The 20,712-nt window shown below is 40.4% G+C and overlaps 1 protein-coding gene across 3 annotated transcripts in view; it reads right to left on the bottom strand.

Moving 5' to 3' along the window:
- Window positions 1-20,712, bottom strand: part of LOC126198368 (zinc finger protein 16) — a 128,855-nt gene that overhangs the window by 60,358 nt on the left and 47,785 nt on the right. For all 3 annotated transcript variants that reach the window (XM_049934717.1, XM_049934715.1, XM_049934716.1), the window contains exon 5: window positions 10,153-10,503. In XM_049934717.1, coding sequence (XP_049790674.1) covers window positions 10,153-10,503 — 351 coding nt within the window. The remainder of the gene's footprint in view (window positions 1-10,152; window positions 10,504-20,712) is intronic.

A 20,712-nucleotide genomic window follows, 5' to 3' on the forward strand; every position in this document is an offset into this window, starting at 1 on the left:
AATTTAGTTTAATTTTATGATCTTTCTGAAATACAAAGACAGAAACCTGTACATTATCAGAAATCAAATGGGTTGACTAATGTAAGAAAATTGATAACAATTGTACGCATCAGTTTGATGCTAAAAGGAATGCACTGAATTTAGGTCACATGAGATCTCAATATAAAAGTTAAATTAATTTATAGATTGCTTATAAGATAAGTCAAACTGTCTCTAGTTGTGTAAGTTATTCCACATGACATCTTGCATCTTAGTGGGGGAATCTGTAGTGGTACATGATGCTGTAAGGCATAGCAACATGTCTCACTTTCCTTTCACTGGACCGATGAAAGATGTACATGTGAAAATGTGACTTTAATTAGTGGTAGCATAAATAGAAACTATTGTGCTCCAGTTTGTTGGAACTTGGGGAAGATATGAGAAAGAAAAATGCGGGCACGGTGGGGAAAGTGACAAAGGATGCGTCATTTGGACTGACCAGTGAAAGTTCACTTGCACTTTGCAGGCGTGCTTTGGGGGTGCAGTGAGCTCCAAAGAAGAAAGGGGCCTGATAACAAAGGTCAAGCACTAAAGAGAAGTGAATGCCGTTATACAGACACTTTGCTAAGCTACCTCAAGTTAAGTACGAACTTATGGTTGTGGTCAAGCACAGAAGCATCATGTATGAACATGTTGCCTGAAAAGCTTTGTTAATTATGTTAACACTGAAATTCACTATCATGTGTATGCACCACCACAAAAGTTATCTCTTGGAGGTACTGAAGTATTAAGGCATGATCCACTTGTGGTCCAAATTGAGCTATATCAGGGGGTTGGGAGGAAGTGGGTGGATGTTGAAAGAAGCTGACAGAATATGTGTTGCACACAACTGACTTGTTCAGTTAAGGACAAATAGTTCAAATGGCTCTGAGCACTATGGGACTTAACATCTGAGGTCATCAGTCCCCTAGAACTTAGAACTACTTAAACCTTACTAACCTAAGGACATCACACAAATCCATGTCCGAGGCAGGATTCGAACCTGCAACCGTAGCGGTCGCACGGTTCCAGACTGTAGCGCCTAGAACCGATCGGCTACCCCGCCCGGCGGTTAAGGACAAAATTTTTACATGACCAAGTAGTGAATTACAAAATTTGCCCGGAAAGGGAGTAAATAATTTCACGGCTGTTTGTGACATGCCTAGCACAGAATACGGAATATATCAAAATTGTCTACTGCAATACGTCTCTATAAACAACATTCTGAGACTTCTTGTTCTGTGTATATATGGAGAGATTTCTGGCTCTTGATAAATGTGAGCAGCCAATGCAGAGGTGTCTGTGTGAAAACATGGTGTGCTCAGATGAATACCTGCCAATTTTATCGTTTGTCCTTGGCTCTTATCTACAGTGATCAAGGCCACTTTCGAAGGGCACTGCAAGTTTTTGAACTGTAAAGATAAGTTCATTGGAATAATAGGAATCCGCGATATCACCTTTGGCTCTGCAGATGATGATGGTGGTATGCAAGATATGCCTTCTCAGCTCTACAATGCATAACCTGGTGTCAGTGCACAATCCTGATACATCCCTGTTACTCTTCAGTATGACTAGCATACCAATCTTCAATTCCAACTTGTGCGATGGCACACCCAACAGCTCTAATAAGCGTAAGAACTCTACATGGTATGTATTAGTGTCATCTCTTATCATCACTTTATCAGTTGATGCTTCGGCATGAAGGAGTAACAAACACACTAACTTGATGCAGAATGAAAAGAAGCAATTTACAGTTTGGTGCAGTGAAAATTTGACAATATTAGAACACGCAACAATGTTATCTTACCTCAGGTGTGCCTGTTACCTGTGGATACGACTGCATATCAAAAAGCAAATCCAGCCTCACTAAAAGCCTGTCATGATCTACATCTAAAGTCTCTCTGTCATACAGCATTTAAATGACACTGTTGTGAGTCTTCAAGCATCTCAGAAGCTATAAGATACGTTCAGTGGCTAAAATACAAAGAGCTTGAATGGTAGTATGAATTAAACATTTTGAGTATTGTATAAGCTTTACATTGAATTATAATATGTAGGACATATCAAACAATACAAGCATTTCCACAAATATGGTAAAGTTCAGAAGTGAAAGTGCAAATAGTTTTTGTAAGAGTAATTATTGTTCCACATTTCGTCGAATTAAGTCGGGTGATGCTGAGGGAATTAGATTAGGAAATGAGACACTTAAAGTAGTAAAGGAGTTTTGCTATTTAGGGAGTAAAATAACCGATGATGGTCGAAGTAGAGAGGATATAAAATGTAGACTGGCAATGGCAAGGAAAGCGTTTCTGAAGAAGAGAAATTTGTTAACATCGAGTATAGATTTAGGTGTCAGGAAGTCGTTTCTGAAAGTATTTGTATGGAGTGTAGCCATGTATGGAAGTGAAACATGGACGATAACCAGTTTGGACAAGAATCGAATAGAAGCTTTCGAAATGTGGTGCTACAGAAGAATGCTGAAGATAAGGTGGGTAGATCACGTAACTAATGAGGAGGTATTGAATAGGATTGGGGAGAAGAGAAGTTTGTGGCACAACTTGACTAGAAGAAGGGATCGGTTGGTAGGACATGTTTTGAGGCATCAAGGGATCACAAATTTAGCATTGGAGGGCAGCGTGGAGGGTAAAAATCGTAGAGGGAGACCAAGAGATCAATACACTAAGCAGATTCAGAAGGATGTAGGTTGCAGTAGGTACTGGGAGATGAAGAAGCTTGCACAGGATAGAGTAGCATGGAGAGCTGCATCAAACCAGTCTCAGGACTGAAGACCACAACAACAACAACATTTCGTTTTATATTCCTAAAATCAATAAATATCTTGTACTACACACTTTTAAAAGTGGCCTTTGGGTTAATTTAGCGTATAAGCTAATTCCATTCCAAATTTCTTCCAAATCCGTCCAGCCGTAACACACTCACACTCAAACTTTCGCATTTATTATATGGAATTAAAACCACTTGGTCTGACTCCACAACAGTCAGTCATTTGATTCCTGCGCTTTACTCTACCAGAGAGAAAATAAAGCATCCACATATTTTTAATCTTGGCACTTTCCTTTTTCATCGAGATTCACGCACATTCCCAAAAAAATATTGGGTTCATCACACACGAGATTATCAGATTAATTAAGATCTACATTCAAAATTCTTCACAGCTAGAAATTCCAGTTTTGAAGTACCTAAACAATATACGTGACAATATGTGAATATACCCAGCTACACTCAACAAAATAGTAATGAAATAGTTTCAAAACTATGCTAATTATGAAAAAATATACCAAACACTGTGGTAATTTCACATAATTCCCCAATTCAGTTACAGTTGCCACCTATTTCTGTAAAATGACTGTATGGCTTTGTCCACAACGTTTGTCAATCACAGACATAAATGGTATTCAAGTAACTTCATCATTAAGTGTCAAAGTTTTTAAAGCCCTGCAACCTTTTAAACACATTAACATTCAATCCAATCTGGAAAAAACACTACCCTACTATTGTTCTGAGAGAGCTCTGATGCCACTTTCCTGTACCCGAAAATTTCCTTCTTCCCACGAAAAAACTGTGTGACCACATTCACTCAGCAACAGCAGCAAAAGGAAAACATTTAGGTTTTTTTAAGAGAGTGTGAAAGCCGGCATAATTTGCATATCACCAGCCACTTTCTTGGCTGGCATTAATTGCGAAACTCTTGCCCAGAGCAAAGTTCCAAATTAATGGAAAAAGACACAGGTGGCTGGATCACTGGTTTGCTGCAGAATTCTTTCACAAATTCTCAGTTTGAATGGAAATAAATTTCCTTAAGGCAGAAAAGCTTCTGTCTACCGACCAGCACCGATTTAGAAAGCACTGTTCATATGAGACTCAGACTGCCCTGTTCTTGCACAATATCCTGTGAACCATGGATGAAAGGCTACAGGCAGATTCCATACTCCTAGATTTCTGAAAAGAGTTTGACACAGTGTGCCACTGTAAAAGATCAAAGCATACTGAATAGGTTCCCAGATATGTGACTAGAAGACTTCGTAAGTAAAACAACCTAGTACACTGTCCTTGATGATGAGCATTCATCAGAGATAAGGGTAACATCAGGAGTGCCCCAGGGATGTTTGATAGGACTGCTCTTATTCTCTGTATACACAAATGATATGACGGACAGGGTGATCAGCAATCTGTGGCTGTTTGCTGATGACACTGTGGTGTATAGGAAGGTGTCATTGCTGGCTGCATGTAGCAAGATGCAAGATTAATAAAACAAAATTTCTAGTTCGAATATAATAGAGGGAAACATTCCACGTGGGACAAATATATCATAATATATAAATATATCATAATATATAAAATTTCTAGTTCGTGTGATGAATGGCAAATGTAGAAAGTTAATGCAAATGTGTAGGAAAAATAATCCTCCAATGTTCGAATACAGAATTGGAAGTGTGCTGCTTGACACATTCACATAAATCAAATATCCAAGCACAATGTTGCAAAGCAACATGAGGTGGAACAGGTAAGTAAGAAGGAGAGTAGCAGGGAAGGCGAATGGTCAATTTCGATTCATTGGGAGAATTTCAGGAAAGTGTGGTTCACTTTCAGTGGAGACTGCTTATAGTGCATCCCACTCTCGAATACAGTACTGCTAGAGTGTTTGGGATCCCCACCAAGTCGGATTACAGGAAGACATTGAAGTAATTCAGAGGCAGGCTGCTAGATTTGTTACAGGTTGATTCAATCAACAAGTGAGTATTATGAAGGTGCTTCATGAACTCAAATGGAAATCTCTGGAGGGAAAGCGATGTTCTTTTCACGAAACACCACTGAGAAAGTTTAGAGAACTGGCATTTGAAGTTGACTACAGATCAGTTCTACTGATGCCAAAGTGCATTTTGCAGAACAACTTTCTGAAGAGACCTCATATACCACACACAGAAAAACCAGTGCCGAGGCAACTGTGGTGCATCACAGGCCATAGATGGCAGTGGCAAACAACGACCTTGGAGATGTGTATGGGCAAATAGACGTGCAACTGTTGAGAAACTGACCACCTAGATGAACCAAGTAGTTACCAACAGTGTCTCCTCAACGACTGTTCAGCGAACATTGCTGCATATGAGTGTCTGCAGCAGTCACCTGGTTCAGCAATCTATGCTAACTGCTGTCCTTCGGTGACAAAGGCTGGAATTTGTATGCCAGTACCGCAATTGGAAATCCACTGGGTGGCAACTGGTGGCCTTTCAAGATGAATCTAGTTTTATGCTCCAATAGTTTTATGCTCCAATACATGCAACAATCATCAGAAGAGTCCAGGCTGGAGGAGGGAGCTTTATGGCCTGGGGATCTCATATTTCTGGGAAGTGCAATGGATCAACACAAGCATTCATCTATCCTTGGGTACCTTGTCCACCCTTATATACCATCTGTTTTCCTCAGCATGGTTGTATCTACCAGCAGGTCAATGTAAAGTGTCACACAGTTCACAGTGTACGTGCATGGTTTGAAGAACAGGATATGCTTACTGTAATCCCCTGATCCCCAAACTCCCCAGATTTAATTCCAATTGAGAATCTTTGGAACCACCTCAATCAGGCCGTTCGTGCCATGGTTCCTCAACCAGAAATCTAGCACAGCTGGCTACAGCACTGGAGTCGACATGACTCCACATCACTATCAGTACCTTCCAGAACATCACTGACCCCTCCTGCATGTCTTGTAGTGGTCTTCACTGCAAAAGGTGGTTATTCAGGCTTTTGATAGGTAGTCATAGTAATGTACTTGGACAACGTAATAAGCACTACAACTATGCTGATGAACATATGAATCAGAGAAGGCTGTTAAATTCGACAGGAAACTGTCTTGTATTCCTAGCAAACTGAATAATCCAGCAAGACATATGGTCCTGTAGGCAGATGCATATTGGTTGTATGAATGACATAAAAAAAAACAGCATGTGTGAAACATGAAAGGTCCCTACTTTTGATCGTTGCCAGAATAATGGGATTCAGAAACATGGTAGACTAGCTCTGAAAGTGTGAGGCACTAGACTTTGCATGGTCCATTATTTCATTAGACTGCAGTGAGTACTTTAGTTTTGGTAAAGTCACGATGTGGCTGTTGCAGTCAACATCAAATGGGCAATGCAAGTCACAGTCAACTAATTCATACCATCACAGCAAATGTCATATATGAGTACCTGTGTTAACAGTGCCTGACATTTCAAAGAGATTTGTGTGGGCACAAGGGCACTGAAGCAGTTGGTGATACATGTAAATAGCTGATTGTTTACATGATAATTTAATTATATCTAAAAACAAAGATGATGTGACTTACCAAATGAAAGTGCTGGCAGGTCGACAGACACACAAACAAACACAAACATAAACACAAAATTCAAGCTTTCGCAACAAACTGTTGCCTCATCAGGAAAGAGGGGAAGGAGAGGGAAAGACGAAAGGATGTGGGTTTTAAGGGAGAGGGTAAGGAGTCATTCCAATCCCGGGAGCGGAAAGACTTACCTTAGGGGGAAAAAAGGACAGGTATACACTCGCATACACACACATATCCATCCACACATATACAGACACAAGCAGACATATTTAAAGACCAAAGACTCTTTAAATATGTCTGCTTGTGTCTGTATATAGCCCTTGCAGAAAGATAACTGATTCCGTTAATGCACAAGAGCAAACACTCCACTTTCTATGCCACTTATGGCAGTATAGATGCTTTGAAATGGAGGAAAAGAGCAAGTTGAATTTGCAAGATCCATGTTTGTGAAATTCGTAACATTAATACAACTGTGCTCCCTTAATAAAATGGAGACTGGAGTTCTACATTGTGGCAATAAAATATGGAAGAGATGTGACACACAATATAAGCAAACCATAACTATTCACAATAAAACATTGATAACATACAGTGTGTTTAGAAAAACTTGTGTCACACGTTCTTACAGCATATAGTACCAGTCAAAATTAGAAAAAAAGTTCTACACACACACACACACACACACACACACACACACACAAGCGCATAGAGAGAGAAACTTTTCTTGAGTTATGGGTCACTTTACATGTGTCAAGAAGGAATAGTGTCAAGAAGGAATAGTACTTACTGCCATGGCCTATTTTGTTTTTGCACTTAATCCTCTGACTATGATGCTGCTGTCAAATGTAAAATTTACCACCGGCTCTAAAACCTGGCATTCTATACATATTGTTCTGAGATTTTGCTGGTTTTAGCACAAGATCATCAGTGCCCCATGGAAAATAACATTAACTGTGAAATGTAGTCCTGTTATTCCACACTTCCCTTGCAGAAAGACAACAAATTCTGTTAATGCATGAGGCAACACACTATTTTCTATGTCACATACAGCAGTATCAGACAAAAATGTTTAATGGGCAATGGACTGGTCACACATGTCTGGTAGCATAGCCACCCTGCTCACGCGACCTTAAATCCCTTGGATTTATGGTTTTGTACACATTCAAAAGCATTGGAATATTATACTTCCATTGACAACTCGCACATCTTATAGGAGCTCGTTTCCCACACACATGACCAAATCAAAGGACAGCCAGATGTATTCACACAAGTTCGTCATTCTCTGAGAAGCATATATGAAGGATGTGTAAGAATGATTGGTAACCACTTTGCACTATCATAGGACAGAATAGTTTATCTCTAGTTTATATCCACTGTTTTACTTGTGATTAAAAATATAGATTGTACTGTTCTCCTACATTATTTATCATTCAAATAACGAAGGATTTAAGGTGCAAGTGTTACCCTGAGATGATGTGGTTGGCAAAAGAAAGGTATTAATGGCAGGCACCATCAAAAAAGTCAGGAGACTGTTGGGGGAAAAAAAGTCACAATAATTTACAAACACTGGATTTTGTACTTGGTGTTGCTTGTAAAATGATTGTTGCATTGAATTGAATGGTTGGATATATGAAAGTCCCTGGTAGCCCTAATCCAGATATGTTACATAAATCATTTAATAAAAGAATTTTTTTAACATCCTGTATAAATACAAATGCTCAATGACCTCATGCACATTGCCTGTGTTTCTGAACTTGTCAACAACTACAAAAAATCATTCACTCAAGCAGTATACAGGAAAGCTTAGTTGCTTATTAGAAAGTATGACTTTCATTATATGTTGGAGTTATGATGATTTTTGTATCATGGATTTTGAGTGTGTGAAACAGTTATCTGTGTTTCAGTAACATGTTGGCAAGAGGTATCAAAAACAGAAAGAGTTACTCATCATTTCTTAAAGCAATGATTATTTCTCACACATATATTTGGGATCAATACATGCTCATGACTTGAAGAGAGCTTATTTAATATTGAATCTCAATCAAGGACACTTTTCAATCCTAGAAATAACTCTCACACTGCAAGCAGTTGACCAGGGAGTAACTTTACATCAAATTCATTGTTTAAAAGGAATTACAACCAACATAAAAGTGATGGTAATAACGTAGCTAATACCGTATACAAACCAACATATAGAGAAGTCCCATATAGAGACCTCCTCACTATTTTTTAGACCTTAACTGTCACCTCTCAACACATCATAAAGTAAATCACGTAAATGACAGTGTTTTCAAATATCAAAAAAATATCACATAAATAAATACAAACTAACACTAACTGTATACATTTTAATATTAATTTAATATTAATAAGTTCCCTTCAGGATATATTGTATATCACATTTGAAAACTAGCCTCAATGTCTTCATGACAATACATAAGCTTTACAAATGGTATCCAGAATATTACAAAACCATGAAAATCATCAAGCTAACATTAATGTGGAACTGTTCAAAGGTGAAATTTTAAGGTGGAACTCTCCAAGCAATTTAATATTAAAGCAGGCGTCAAAAAGTGTGAGGCACTGTCCCCGGAAAAAGAACTGGACAAGATAGCGATCCTCAATCATGTACGCATTACAGGATCCAGAAGTGCTATCAATATCAACTACATTGCATTTTTAGACTATCTTAGAATCCTGTCTACGAACACTTAACACAGTTGCAGATCAAACACACGAAAACAGTTAGCAGAAAAAGCTTAACTCCAAAATTTCTTCGCAGGTGTGAGAGGAGAAAAGGATATATGGCAAGCATCAAAGCAGCTCCTCATCAGCTGCAGGCAGCACACGTTAAATGACGGAAAGAGATGAAAGCCTTAAATATTCTCGGCCCCTCATACAACTGAAAATTAGCAAACGAGAAGCATACAATACACGCAATTCAATGAAACATGCTTTATAGAGAAAAGCCATTTCATGGTGAGCTAAATTAAGACACTACAACATATCGATTAAAACATTGTATCTATATGCTGGTGAACATCTCCAAATGACAGGACGTCACAGCTAAGACAGGCTAAGAAATTCAGGAGAAATATCCTCTACAAGATAATGGGTCTAGAGATCCCTTGGACAGATAGTGTGACAGTCTACTTTATAAGGAAATGAAAAACTATAGCCAAAAAATACAATAAAAAAGAGACTAAAATTTTATGGACACCTATTTAATATGGATGGGTACAGGCTGATTTTTAAGATACTTAACAGCAGAACAGAAGCTTCCGACAAATAGTTCAGAAGGTGGGAAAGGATCCTGAATGGGCTGGATTAAACACCGGAGACATCCAAGACCAGAAAAACTATAGGTCAATGATCAGCAGCTTTAAAGACTTCCTCAATGAACAGAAACTAAATGGGATGGAGACAGGAAAGAAAACAGGCTCCCACAGAAAGAGTGAAAATATTTTGGCTAGCAAAGAAAGCTACCAGAAATGTGTAATTGTTATGTAGCATGGTCTTTAGTGGCTGCTAATTAAAATATGTACTACAACTACATCAGTGTAAGATATGAGTACTCTGCTAACGCTGCAGTCTTATTTCACAAAGGTATTAATAAGTTAGTACTGAAAAAGGTTTCTGAAACAACTAATTGTTATTGTGTTGTGGGACGTACATCACATTCATCATTCCCTTCATGTAAGTAAAAGATGAAACTGGTCCACACACATTAGATCCAAATTATATATGACCTAATACCAATTAGAAAGTAACAAATTCTAGTGCGCTCTGACCTACCTTTTCAGACGAGATCGGCTGTGGAAACGTTTTGAACACTTCTGACAAGCAAAGCTTCTCTCTGCAGAGTGAACCCACGAATGTTTCTGCAGTGATCGTCTGTCCCTGCATGTTTTTCCACAAAGGGTGCAGGCATTTGGAGGAATAGTTCTAGCATGTCTACGCTTTACATGGGTTGCTACAGATGCAGAATCTGCAAAGCATTCTCCACAAAGCATGCACCGATGTGGTTGGTAACGACCATGAGTTTCCATATGTGACAACATGTCATTACGACTATTGAAGTTCTGACCGCATTCTTGACAATGATGGAATCCTTCATCATAGCTCTGTTCATCTTTGATATGAAGTCTGGAAAATAATAATAAAAAACAATACTATGGACAATAATAACAATAAGAATTCATAGTTCACTCGCTGTCACATATCATTTCATTAAGACCAGGATAAAGAAAACAGAACCTGTAAATATTTTACCGTTAGTGTAAGCAGAAACTACGAAATGCAAAGCAAAATGAACCAAGGTAATACACAAAAAAGGAAAAAATAGATCTAGGTCAAAAATAAGTTAAATTGTGCTAGCTTTATTCTAGGAAAAAGAAAGGAAGAATAGATTTTAAAGTTGTGTCAACAAGGTCATTAGATGAAAACTGAAATTATGTCAAGGAGTTCATGGTGATTTATCTTTTTTTAACATATATTTACTGTCTGAAAAAAAATCACAAAATAACTGTAACTATTAATCAATTTCAGTTGCTCACAACAATTAACTTCAGCTTTATTAATATATCAAAAGCTATACATACCAGTATATTGTGGCATGTGATGCTGAAATTGAAGTTAAATAACAGGCTTAGAAAATTATACAACTGCTATGGAGAAAGTTGAGAGTGATCAAAGGAAATTTAGAATAGAGGTTTTTTTTACACTAAAGTTAATATCTGAAGGAGGTTCCAAGAAAGAAAGTATAAAGAATAAAAATGCCTTGTCAGAAAAAGAGGAAGAAGAATATTAGTGCAAAATTAAACATTTTGGGAGGGGGGGGGGGGGGGGGGGGAATCAATCAACAACTTAACAGTTCTTAGTAGTCAATAGAAAGCCAAATTAATAATAAAAGCTTGGGAACCCATTATATTTTAACAACTTATACAAGCAGAAGCAGATTTTTTTTGCATTTCAAATTACACACTACAAGAAAAAAAAAAAAAAAGAGTGACTAAGTGAAACATACTATACCACTAACTGGAAAGGGTGGGTTTTAAGCTAACAATGAGTGTCCCAAGAAAACTTCTTGGATAAAGACAACAAAAATAATACACTTAGCTTAAAAACAATGCAACAGATACCAGAATAGCAATAATGTTTTTGCTAACAATGGAATTTTATGATGACGACAACAATAATGATAATGATAATGATCTCCATGAACACTAAAGAAAGAAATTACTTTTCAAAAGAATAACTCATTGTAGCAATTTTTGAAAAGTAAGGAAATCTCATATCAACTTAGATTAAGTGACTGCACACTCTGTACAATCTTATACAGGGCAATTATAAAGTCCATGAAAAGGTAAAAGCATATTATGGTGCTGGCAGCTGTTACATTGCACAGCAATGCTGGTAACAACTTGGACAATGAATGACAAAATATGACAAATCGTGACTCTACTGGAGGTAGCGAATCAAAATGCTTGTCCATAATCTTCTATGGTTCGAACATAAAGTTTGTTGGTATTTTGGTCTACTAGGTTAGAATTTAACCACACTGTTGCAATTTTTGGCAAAATCGAAAATAAAAGACATACAAGTAGGTTACTGCAATGATGAACATGCACCTTGGGCTATAGTACACACTGACCTATCATGGCAATATTATTTTCATGCTGAGGTTTGTTGACTTTGCCAATTCACAAGCAAACTGCCACATTCCAACCTAATCTAGGCCTCCATCTGCATTACAGGTCAGTCTGTCAGCATATCTAATTTTCTTCCATTGAAATTCTTTGGATTTCACAACTCACATCCAAATTATTACAGTCCATCCTAACCCTGACATACATATAATGGTCTGCCTCCTTCCGATTTTCTTTCAAATAGCAGGTTCCACTAGAGAAAAGGTGTAAAATGTAGTCCATTTATTTTAAACAACATAATGAAATTAGACATTACCTGTAATGTTGCCAGCGGCAGGAGGACAAACGCTCATGTCAACAACTTTGTGACGTCACATACCCCCCTTGCTAGCTACACAATTACAGATAATGAGGTCTGTTTTAAATTTGACAACATATTTATGCAATCATTTCTGATACATGAATGAACAGCTCTTGGCAGACTTATGTGTCATATCAACATGTACTTCATAAACTCAGTATCAAATTTGATTAGTATTCATCAATGTATATATGAAGAGTAAATTCAAAGACTTGTATTTATACAGCTGTTTTCGCATACAAAAAAAAGAGTTCACCTCATTTTATGATTCTGATAGTTTATAAGCAACACTGTGCACAACCAACTAAGTTCTCCACCCAGTATAACAATAAAATTAAATTGGAAATTATAATGCCATGCAGCAATAGTTTCAGATCCATTTTTTGTTCTTAACGCTCTATATCTCACATAGGTGTGCATTCACCATTTCAACACCTTAGGCTTCACACATATGGATGACTTTTTTTAATACGGAACATGATAAGTCTGAATGGCATGAATTAACATTTCACATACTTAGAAGAAGCAGTTGTACTGCCTTTGATTATGACAGCATTATATACATCTTAATGCCTACAGAGTAGGCTGATGGCAAACAGGGCTGATCATTTACCTTTACATATACTGGGGTTTGCATTCCTTAGAAGCCATATTAGATTCACCAAGTACAGCAAGAACATTTCTTTAACAACGGTATCAGTTAACAAATGTAACAGACAAATCTCTAGTTGATTCCTCATCAATTATAAAATGTCATACTGAGTAGAATTTTCAACCAATATTACCAATGCTGTGCCATATTCCTACAGAAATTGTTTACTACACAGTCCAGTTACATTAATGTGACCACTGCCTATGTGCAATAACCACACACAGATGACAGGTGGCAGCACCTGCACTGAAGGGTGTATAAAGCATGCCGGGGGAACACGGAACACAGTGCAGTCATTATCATAATGCAGATGAGGAGCATTTCATCTGACATCCCAAAGGGCGTGATCACTGGCTTACAGGCCAAGGGTGGAAGCATTTCTGTAATGGCTAAGTTTGTAAACTGTTTGTGTGCTGCTGTGACTTAAATATATTGTACATGGCAAAATGTCACTCTCCAAAACGGGTTCTGAAGCAACTGTGGTGGACCACGGGCCGCAGATAACAGAGGTGAATGACAGCTATGGAGATGTGTAAGGGTGACTAGACATGCAACTGTTGAACAACAGACCACCCAGATGAACTCAAGGGCGGCAAACAGTGTCTCCTCAACGAATGTTCAGCAAACATTGGACCTCTGCAGCAGGCACCTGATTGATGCACTCATGCCGTGTGCTGTTCACTGGCGGCAAAGGCTGGAATTTGCACACCATTACCACAACCGGATGTCCCCTTAGTGGTGGTAGGTGGCTTTTTCAGATGAATTGTGTTTTATACGCCATCAGGTCGATGGACATTGGCATACACAGTGTGAAATGTCTGAAAGCAAACACCCTGCAACAACTGTCAAAAGAACCCAGGCCAGAGGGCATTTCCTGGGTGACCTTGTTATTCTGGAAGGCACAATGGATCAACACAAGAATGTGTCTGTCATTGGGGACCATGTCCACCCATACACACAGTTTGTTTTTCCTCGGCATGATGGCGTCTAGCAGCAGGACAATACAATGTGCCACACAGTTTGCAGTGGTCACGCATGGTTCGAATAACACTAGGATGAGTTTACTTTATTCTCCTGGGCACCAAACTCCACAGATTTAAACCCAATCGAGCACCTGTGGGTCCAACTTTATCAGCCTCTTCATGCCACGGATTCTCAACTGAGAAAGCTAGTGCAACTGAGCACAGCACTGGAATCGGCATGGCTCCGCATCCCTGTCGATTCCTTCCAGAACCTCACTGACACTCCTCCTGCACGTCTCACAGCAGTCCACCTTGAAAGAGGTGGTTATTTGGCTTTTGACAGATGGTAACATTAATATGACTGGATTGTGTATATCAATATATTAGCCTGAACAGGAAATACATCCTCCCATTAATGCAATAACCTCCCAACCAGGTTTCCAGTGTCCTCTACAGGAATTGGCTAAATTATCTATTTCTATTAGTTTTTATGTTGCTCGATATTTCATACAGATAAGATGTAGCAGCCATTCATTTTTCAAAAATATAAAGTTCATTGTGCTCCATTGCAGTGTTTGTTGATGGCCTGAACATTCTGCACTGAGACACTAACAGGAAGTCCTAATGCTCTATGCTTTAGGTATAGTATATATGATTTGTATTAATTATTTTGGAAAATATGCTGGTTACACTTTCAGGAAGATGGGAATTTATCTCTCTTCTTGTACTTTCGGTTAACAACAGTTTGGATGCTGCCACAATAAAATATCTAAATAAAATTGCATTTTACATTGAACGGGTCTTGAACTGTTCTGCATATTTCCATACACAATACATAACACTTACGCTCAAGGAAAATGTAGAAAAAACATACACCATCTACGAGTGCATAGTTTGTCCTCACTCCCCTCCCTCATAAAAAGCACAGGAGAACACAGTGACACACCTTATTTGAACAAGAAGATACTCTTCACCGAACACTTGTAGTGCAATACATATCCTGTCCTAAGAAGCTTAAAACTGAAGACCATTCATAAGTTTTATTAGAATAGACCTTACCCAGATTAATCTATGCATAAACATATTTAACTGCAAACCATTGCTGAATATATTCCTGTACAGTAACCCAATATAAAAATTACATAAAATGTTACTATTTGAAAACTTAATCAACAATCAATTTAAGTATTAACAGTCACTGGTTACGACAGAGGAGCTACTTCTCTAGTATTATCATTATTATTATTATTATTATTATTATTATTATTGTCACGGAATATGTGGTATAGTGGTTATAATACTAGACTGTTGCATGGAGGGTCGTGAGTTCAAAACTCACCTGAACTGTAAAATTATAATTTCTATATTCGATTCAAGTACATTCTAGAAGTATCCACAAATGTCAAGAATTATTGTACTGGAATGTTCTGTAACTGTTTATATACCGTATGTGTTCTGGCCGGAGGCTGAATAAACTTTCATTAAGTGAAGTTAGAGTTCATCATTAATCTAATTACACCTTCTTCTATGTGACATTATTCTGGTGGAGGCACTGGGTATTGGAACTTGTAATAGTGCACATTATCGATGACACAGTGGCTCCATCAGACCATGACAGAGCCACTGTTTACGTGGCGAGAAACCCGAGTTCCAGCCTGATCGCAACAGAGACAGGAGAAGAAGAGGACGTTACAATGACAGCAACTGTGGGCCACCACATGAGACATCCTTCTGGGTTATCTGGTACGATGGCCAAGATCCAAACAAATGGCTGAAGGTATATGAGCGTACAGCCAAATTTAACAAATGGGATGACGCCGTGTGTTTGGCTAACGTATTTTTCTACTTGGAGGGCACTGCCAAGCAATGGTATGAGAACAACGAGGAGAAGTTCACAAGCTGCGAAGTATTACAACAGAAGTGCAAGGCTGAAGATAAATTAAAGTGCAGGGCACAGCATCCAGGAGAAACTACAGCATCCTACATTCAAGACGTCTTGGAGCTGAGTAAAATATTGGATCCTAGAATGAAGGAGGAAGATAAGGTTGCACATCTCATGAAGGGTGTTGCTGAGGACATGTATCAAGCCTTACTCCTGAAGGAGGTTTCGACAGCAGACGACTTCATAAAATGGTGCCAGTATATCGAGACAATGCATCACAGAAGAATTACATGCAAGAAGTTTGAACGGCTTCCAATCATCATATCAATGTCTGTGATGGAGGAAGAAACTGATTTCACAAGTGTTCTTCGTTATAGTGAGAGAGGAAGTTCAGAAGGCACTTGGATTGCACAGAAAGCAAAAAACTGAGACACTTCAAGAGGTCATTAGGGAGGAAGTGGAACAGACATTGAACCCAATCTCTTGTCCTTCATTTCCCTTTAAAATGGTGAAAAAGTTGAGACCTAGGCAAAGTTACGTTCCTACAATACTGCATGAGGAACCTGTCTGGGCACCAAGGAAGACTGACTTCTGGAGAACCCAGAATAACCAACCAGTATGTTTCCACTGCGTACGACTGGAACGTGTGGTGCACTGTCTATTGTTGAGAAAGGCAGCGGGTATTTGATGACACCCATGCCAGAAGACAGCAGAACGATCTTAGCCAACGCCAACTCCGGGACGAGGAAGATGGACAAGAAGATGTGGGTGTAGGATGATGTAGGTCATCATCGCTGCTGGAGAGGACACTCCCCAACACGCCGATCAAGGTCTCCACCGTTTACAGGCTCCAGCCGAACACCTAGCCACCACAACCTGGAAATCTAAAGGTTGCGACCTTCCTCGGAGGTGAGGCCACCAAAGAGAAAAATCCTCCGCCGTCGATCACTACAAAAATGATAGGAAACTACGTCAATATTCTCATGGATGGCCGGCCAGCCCAAGCTCTTGTGGACTCTGGAGCATCATACACTCCTGGAAATTGAAATAAGAACATCGTGAATTCATTGTCCCAGGAAGGGGAAACTTTATTGACACATTCCTGGGGTCAGATACATCACATGATCACACTGACAGAACCACAGGCACATAGACACGGGCAACAGAGCATGCACAATGTCGGCACTAGTACAGTGTATATCCACCTTTCGCAGCAATGCAGGCTGCTATTCTCCCATGGAGACGATCGTAGAGATGCTGGATGTAGTCCTGTGGAACGGCTTGCCATGCCATTTCCACCTGGCGCCTCAGTTGGACCAGCGTTCGTGCCGGACGTGCAGACCGCGTGAGACGACGCTTCATCCAGTCCCAAACATGCTTAATGGGGGACAGATCCGGAGATCTTGCTGGCCAGGGTAGTTGACTTACACCTTCTAGAGCACGTTGGGTGGCACGGGATACATGCGGACGTGCATTGTCCTGTTGGAACAGCAAGTTCCCTTGCTGGTCTAGGAATGGTAGAACGATGGGTTCGATGACGGTTTGGATGTACCGTGCACTATTCAGTGTCCCCTCGACGATCACCAGTGGTGTACGTCCAGTGTAGGAGATCGCTCCCCACACCATGATGCCGGGTGTTGGCCCTGTGTGCCTCGGTCGTATGCAGTCCTGATTGTGGCGCTCACCTGCACGGCGCCAAACACGCATACGACCATCATTGGCACCAAGGCAGAAGCGACTCTCATCGCTGAAGACGACACGTCTCCATTCGTCCCTCCATTCACGCCTGTCGCGACACCACTGGAGGCGGGCTGCACGATGTTGGGGCGTGAGCGGAAGACGGCCTAATGGTGTGCGGGACCGTAACCCAGCTTCATGGAGACGGTTGCGAATGGTCCTCGCCGATACCCCAGGAGCAACAGTGTCCCTAATTTGCTGGGAAGTGGCGGTGCGGTCCCCTACGGCACTGCGTAGGATCCTACGGTCTTGGCGTGCATCCGTGCGTCGCTGCGGTCCGGTCCCAGGTCGACGGGCACGTGCACCTTCCGCCGACCACTGGCGACAACATCGATGTACTGTGGAGACCTCACGCCCCACGTGTTGAGCAATTCGGCGGTACGTCCACCCGGCCTCCCGCATGCCCACTATACGCCCTCGCTCAAAGTCCGTCAACTGCACATACGGTTCACGTCCACGCTGTCGCGGCATGCTACCAGTGTTAAAGACTGCGATGGAGCTCCGTATGCCACGGCAAACTGGCTGACACTGACGGCGGCGGTGCACAAATGCTGCGCAGCTAGCGCCATTCGACGGCCAACACCGCGGTTCCTGGTGTGTCCGCTGTGCCGTGCGTGTGATCATTGCTTGTACAGCCCTCTCGCAGTGTCCGGAGCAAGTATGGTGGGTCTGACACACCGGTGTCAATGTGTTCTTTTTTCCATTTCCAGGAGTGTATTTAGTCATTTCAGAGAAGTACAGTGGCCAGTTGCAGAAAACCCTATTCGTCGACAACGAAACATCTCTGTTGAAGGTGGCTAATGGGAAATATGTAAAACTTAGAGGAAGATGTGTCATTCATGTGGGTATAAGTGGCCATACACAGCCCTTAGAATTCATCGTCTTACAAGAGCATAGTCATGATGTCATTTTCGGATGGGACTTTTCGAAAGCTTCTCAGGCAATTATTGATTGTGGTCGCTCGAAGATTATGTTAGACAATATGACATACTGTGGACAGGAAGATGTGCACCCGAGCATGTGGCGACTATGTGTGCTGGACGAAGTGATCATTCCTGCAGTCAACGCTAGAAAGGTAACTGTCATGTTTCATGCCATACATCAACCCGTGCATCTTGTAGTGGATAGTAAGAGAAGCACACCACTGAAGAATAACTTGGTCATCCCAGCCTCTGTCATCTCGTTTAAGAACGGATTCAGTGAATTGTGGATAGTTAACTGTCACCAAGAAATGCAGATCCTTCCAAGACACATGAGTGTAGCAAATGCTGAGCCATTAATTGCAGAACAGCTGAGCGTCACAGAAACCTCCCATGCTGAGTCTGTGAGCGAAATTAGTGCTACCACTACGAGACAAGATCTTCTAGCTCGACTATCACCAGATATTACTAAGTAACAGCAGAAGAAGCTACTTTCCATTCTTCAAGAGTTCTCTGAATGCTTCAGTCCACAGGTGAAGAGTCAATTAGACAAATCGACAGTGAAGCACCGGACTAGCACTGGAGACCATCAACCAATAAGCCAGAGAGTATACTGTGTGTCAGCAATGGAACGTTGAATAATTCGCGACGAGGTAGAGAAAATGATGAAGAATGACATCATTCAGCCTTCGCAGAGCCCCTGGTCACTGGTCATCACCAGTGGTTCTCGTCAGGAAGAAGGATGGCAGTTGGCGCTTTTGTGTTGATTACAGGAAGCTTAATAAGGTAACTACAAAGGACGTTTACCCTCTTCCACAAATTGACGGTAAATTTTTCTCAATGATGGGCATGTACTCGGGATACTGACAAATCGAAGTAGATGAGGCTGATCATGAGAAAACGGCATTCCTCATCCCTGAGGGCCTGTATGAGTTTAAGGTAATGCCGTTTTGCTTGTGTAATGCACCAGCAACTTTTGAACGGATGATGGATAATCTTCTAAGTCACCTGAAGTGGATGATGTGTCTGTGTTATTTAGATGATATTATAGTGTTCTCAGAGACATTTGATGAACAAATAAAGAGACTGACAGCTGGAGACATTTGATGGACAAATAAAGAGACTGACGGCTGTTCTCAAGTGTCGCCAACAAGTGTCTCTTTGGAGCAAAAGAAATCAAAATACTTGGGACACCATGCGTCAAACGAAGGTGTATGGCCAGACCCAGAAAAGGTGAGATATATAACAAAATTTCCTATTCTTAAAAATATTAGAGATGTAAGAAGCTTCCTTGGATTATGTTCTTATTACTGTCATTTTATCAAAGACTTTTGTATCAAAGCCAGGTCACTCCATGAGTTGTTAAAACCCGATGCTAAATTTATCTGGGGTGGTGCTCAACAAGTTTCTTTCGATGTGCTGCGAAAAGCTCTGACGACTGACCCTGTACTTGGTCCTTATGATGAGACAGCACCTACAGAACTACACACAGATGCCAGTGGGTATGGGATCGGTGCTGTTCTGGTGCAAATTTCTGATGGAAAAGAGAAGGTTATAGCCTATGCTTCTAGGACTGTTACAAAAGCCAAGAGGAACTACTCAACTAAAGAAAGAGAATGTCTAGCTGTGATCTGGGCCATGTGTAAATTTCGACAGTATCTCTATGCCCATTCACAGTTGTTACAGACCATAATTCACTTTGTTGGTTGACAGGTCTTAAGGATCCAACAGGACGACTCATCAGGTCTTCAAGATTCATTAGGTTGTCTCCATACCCGTACACGTCCATTCACTTGACACAATTTGAAACGAGACTCATTCGACCAGGCAACATGTTTCCAGTCATCAACAGTCTAATGTCAGTGTTGACTGGCCCAGGCGAGACGTAAAGCTTTGGTTGGTTGGTTTAAAAGAGGGGAGGGAGGGACCAAACTGCTAGGTCATCACGCCCTCATTTTGATCAAAATAATTCCACAAGGGTGGGAGTAAAATAATCGAGACAAACGAAACACAGCTGGAAGAAAGGAGAAAGCCACATGAATGACAGAAGGGCAACAAACACTAAAATGGACAAAATTGGACAAGAAAACCATAGAGAGATGCAAGAAACGTGTAGAAGAGATCAAAACAAGAGAGCAGATTACCATTGCTGGCTCACCATGAGAATAAAAAGAAGCCAGCCAATCTGCAAGA

This window comes from Schistocerca nitens, chromosome 1 (assembly GCF_023898315.1).
Source record: "Schistocerca nitens isolate TAMUIC-IGC-003100 chromosome 1, iqSchNite1.1, whole genome shotgun sequence".
In the NCBI taxonomy this organism is placed as follows: Eukaryota; Metazoa; Arthropoda; class Insecta; order Orthoptera; family Acrididae; genus Schistocerca; species Schistocerca nitens.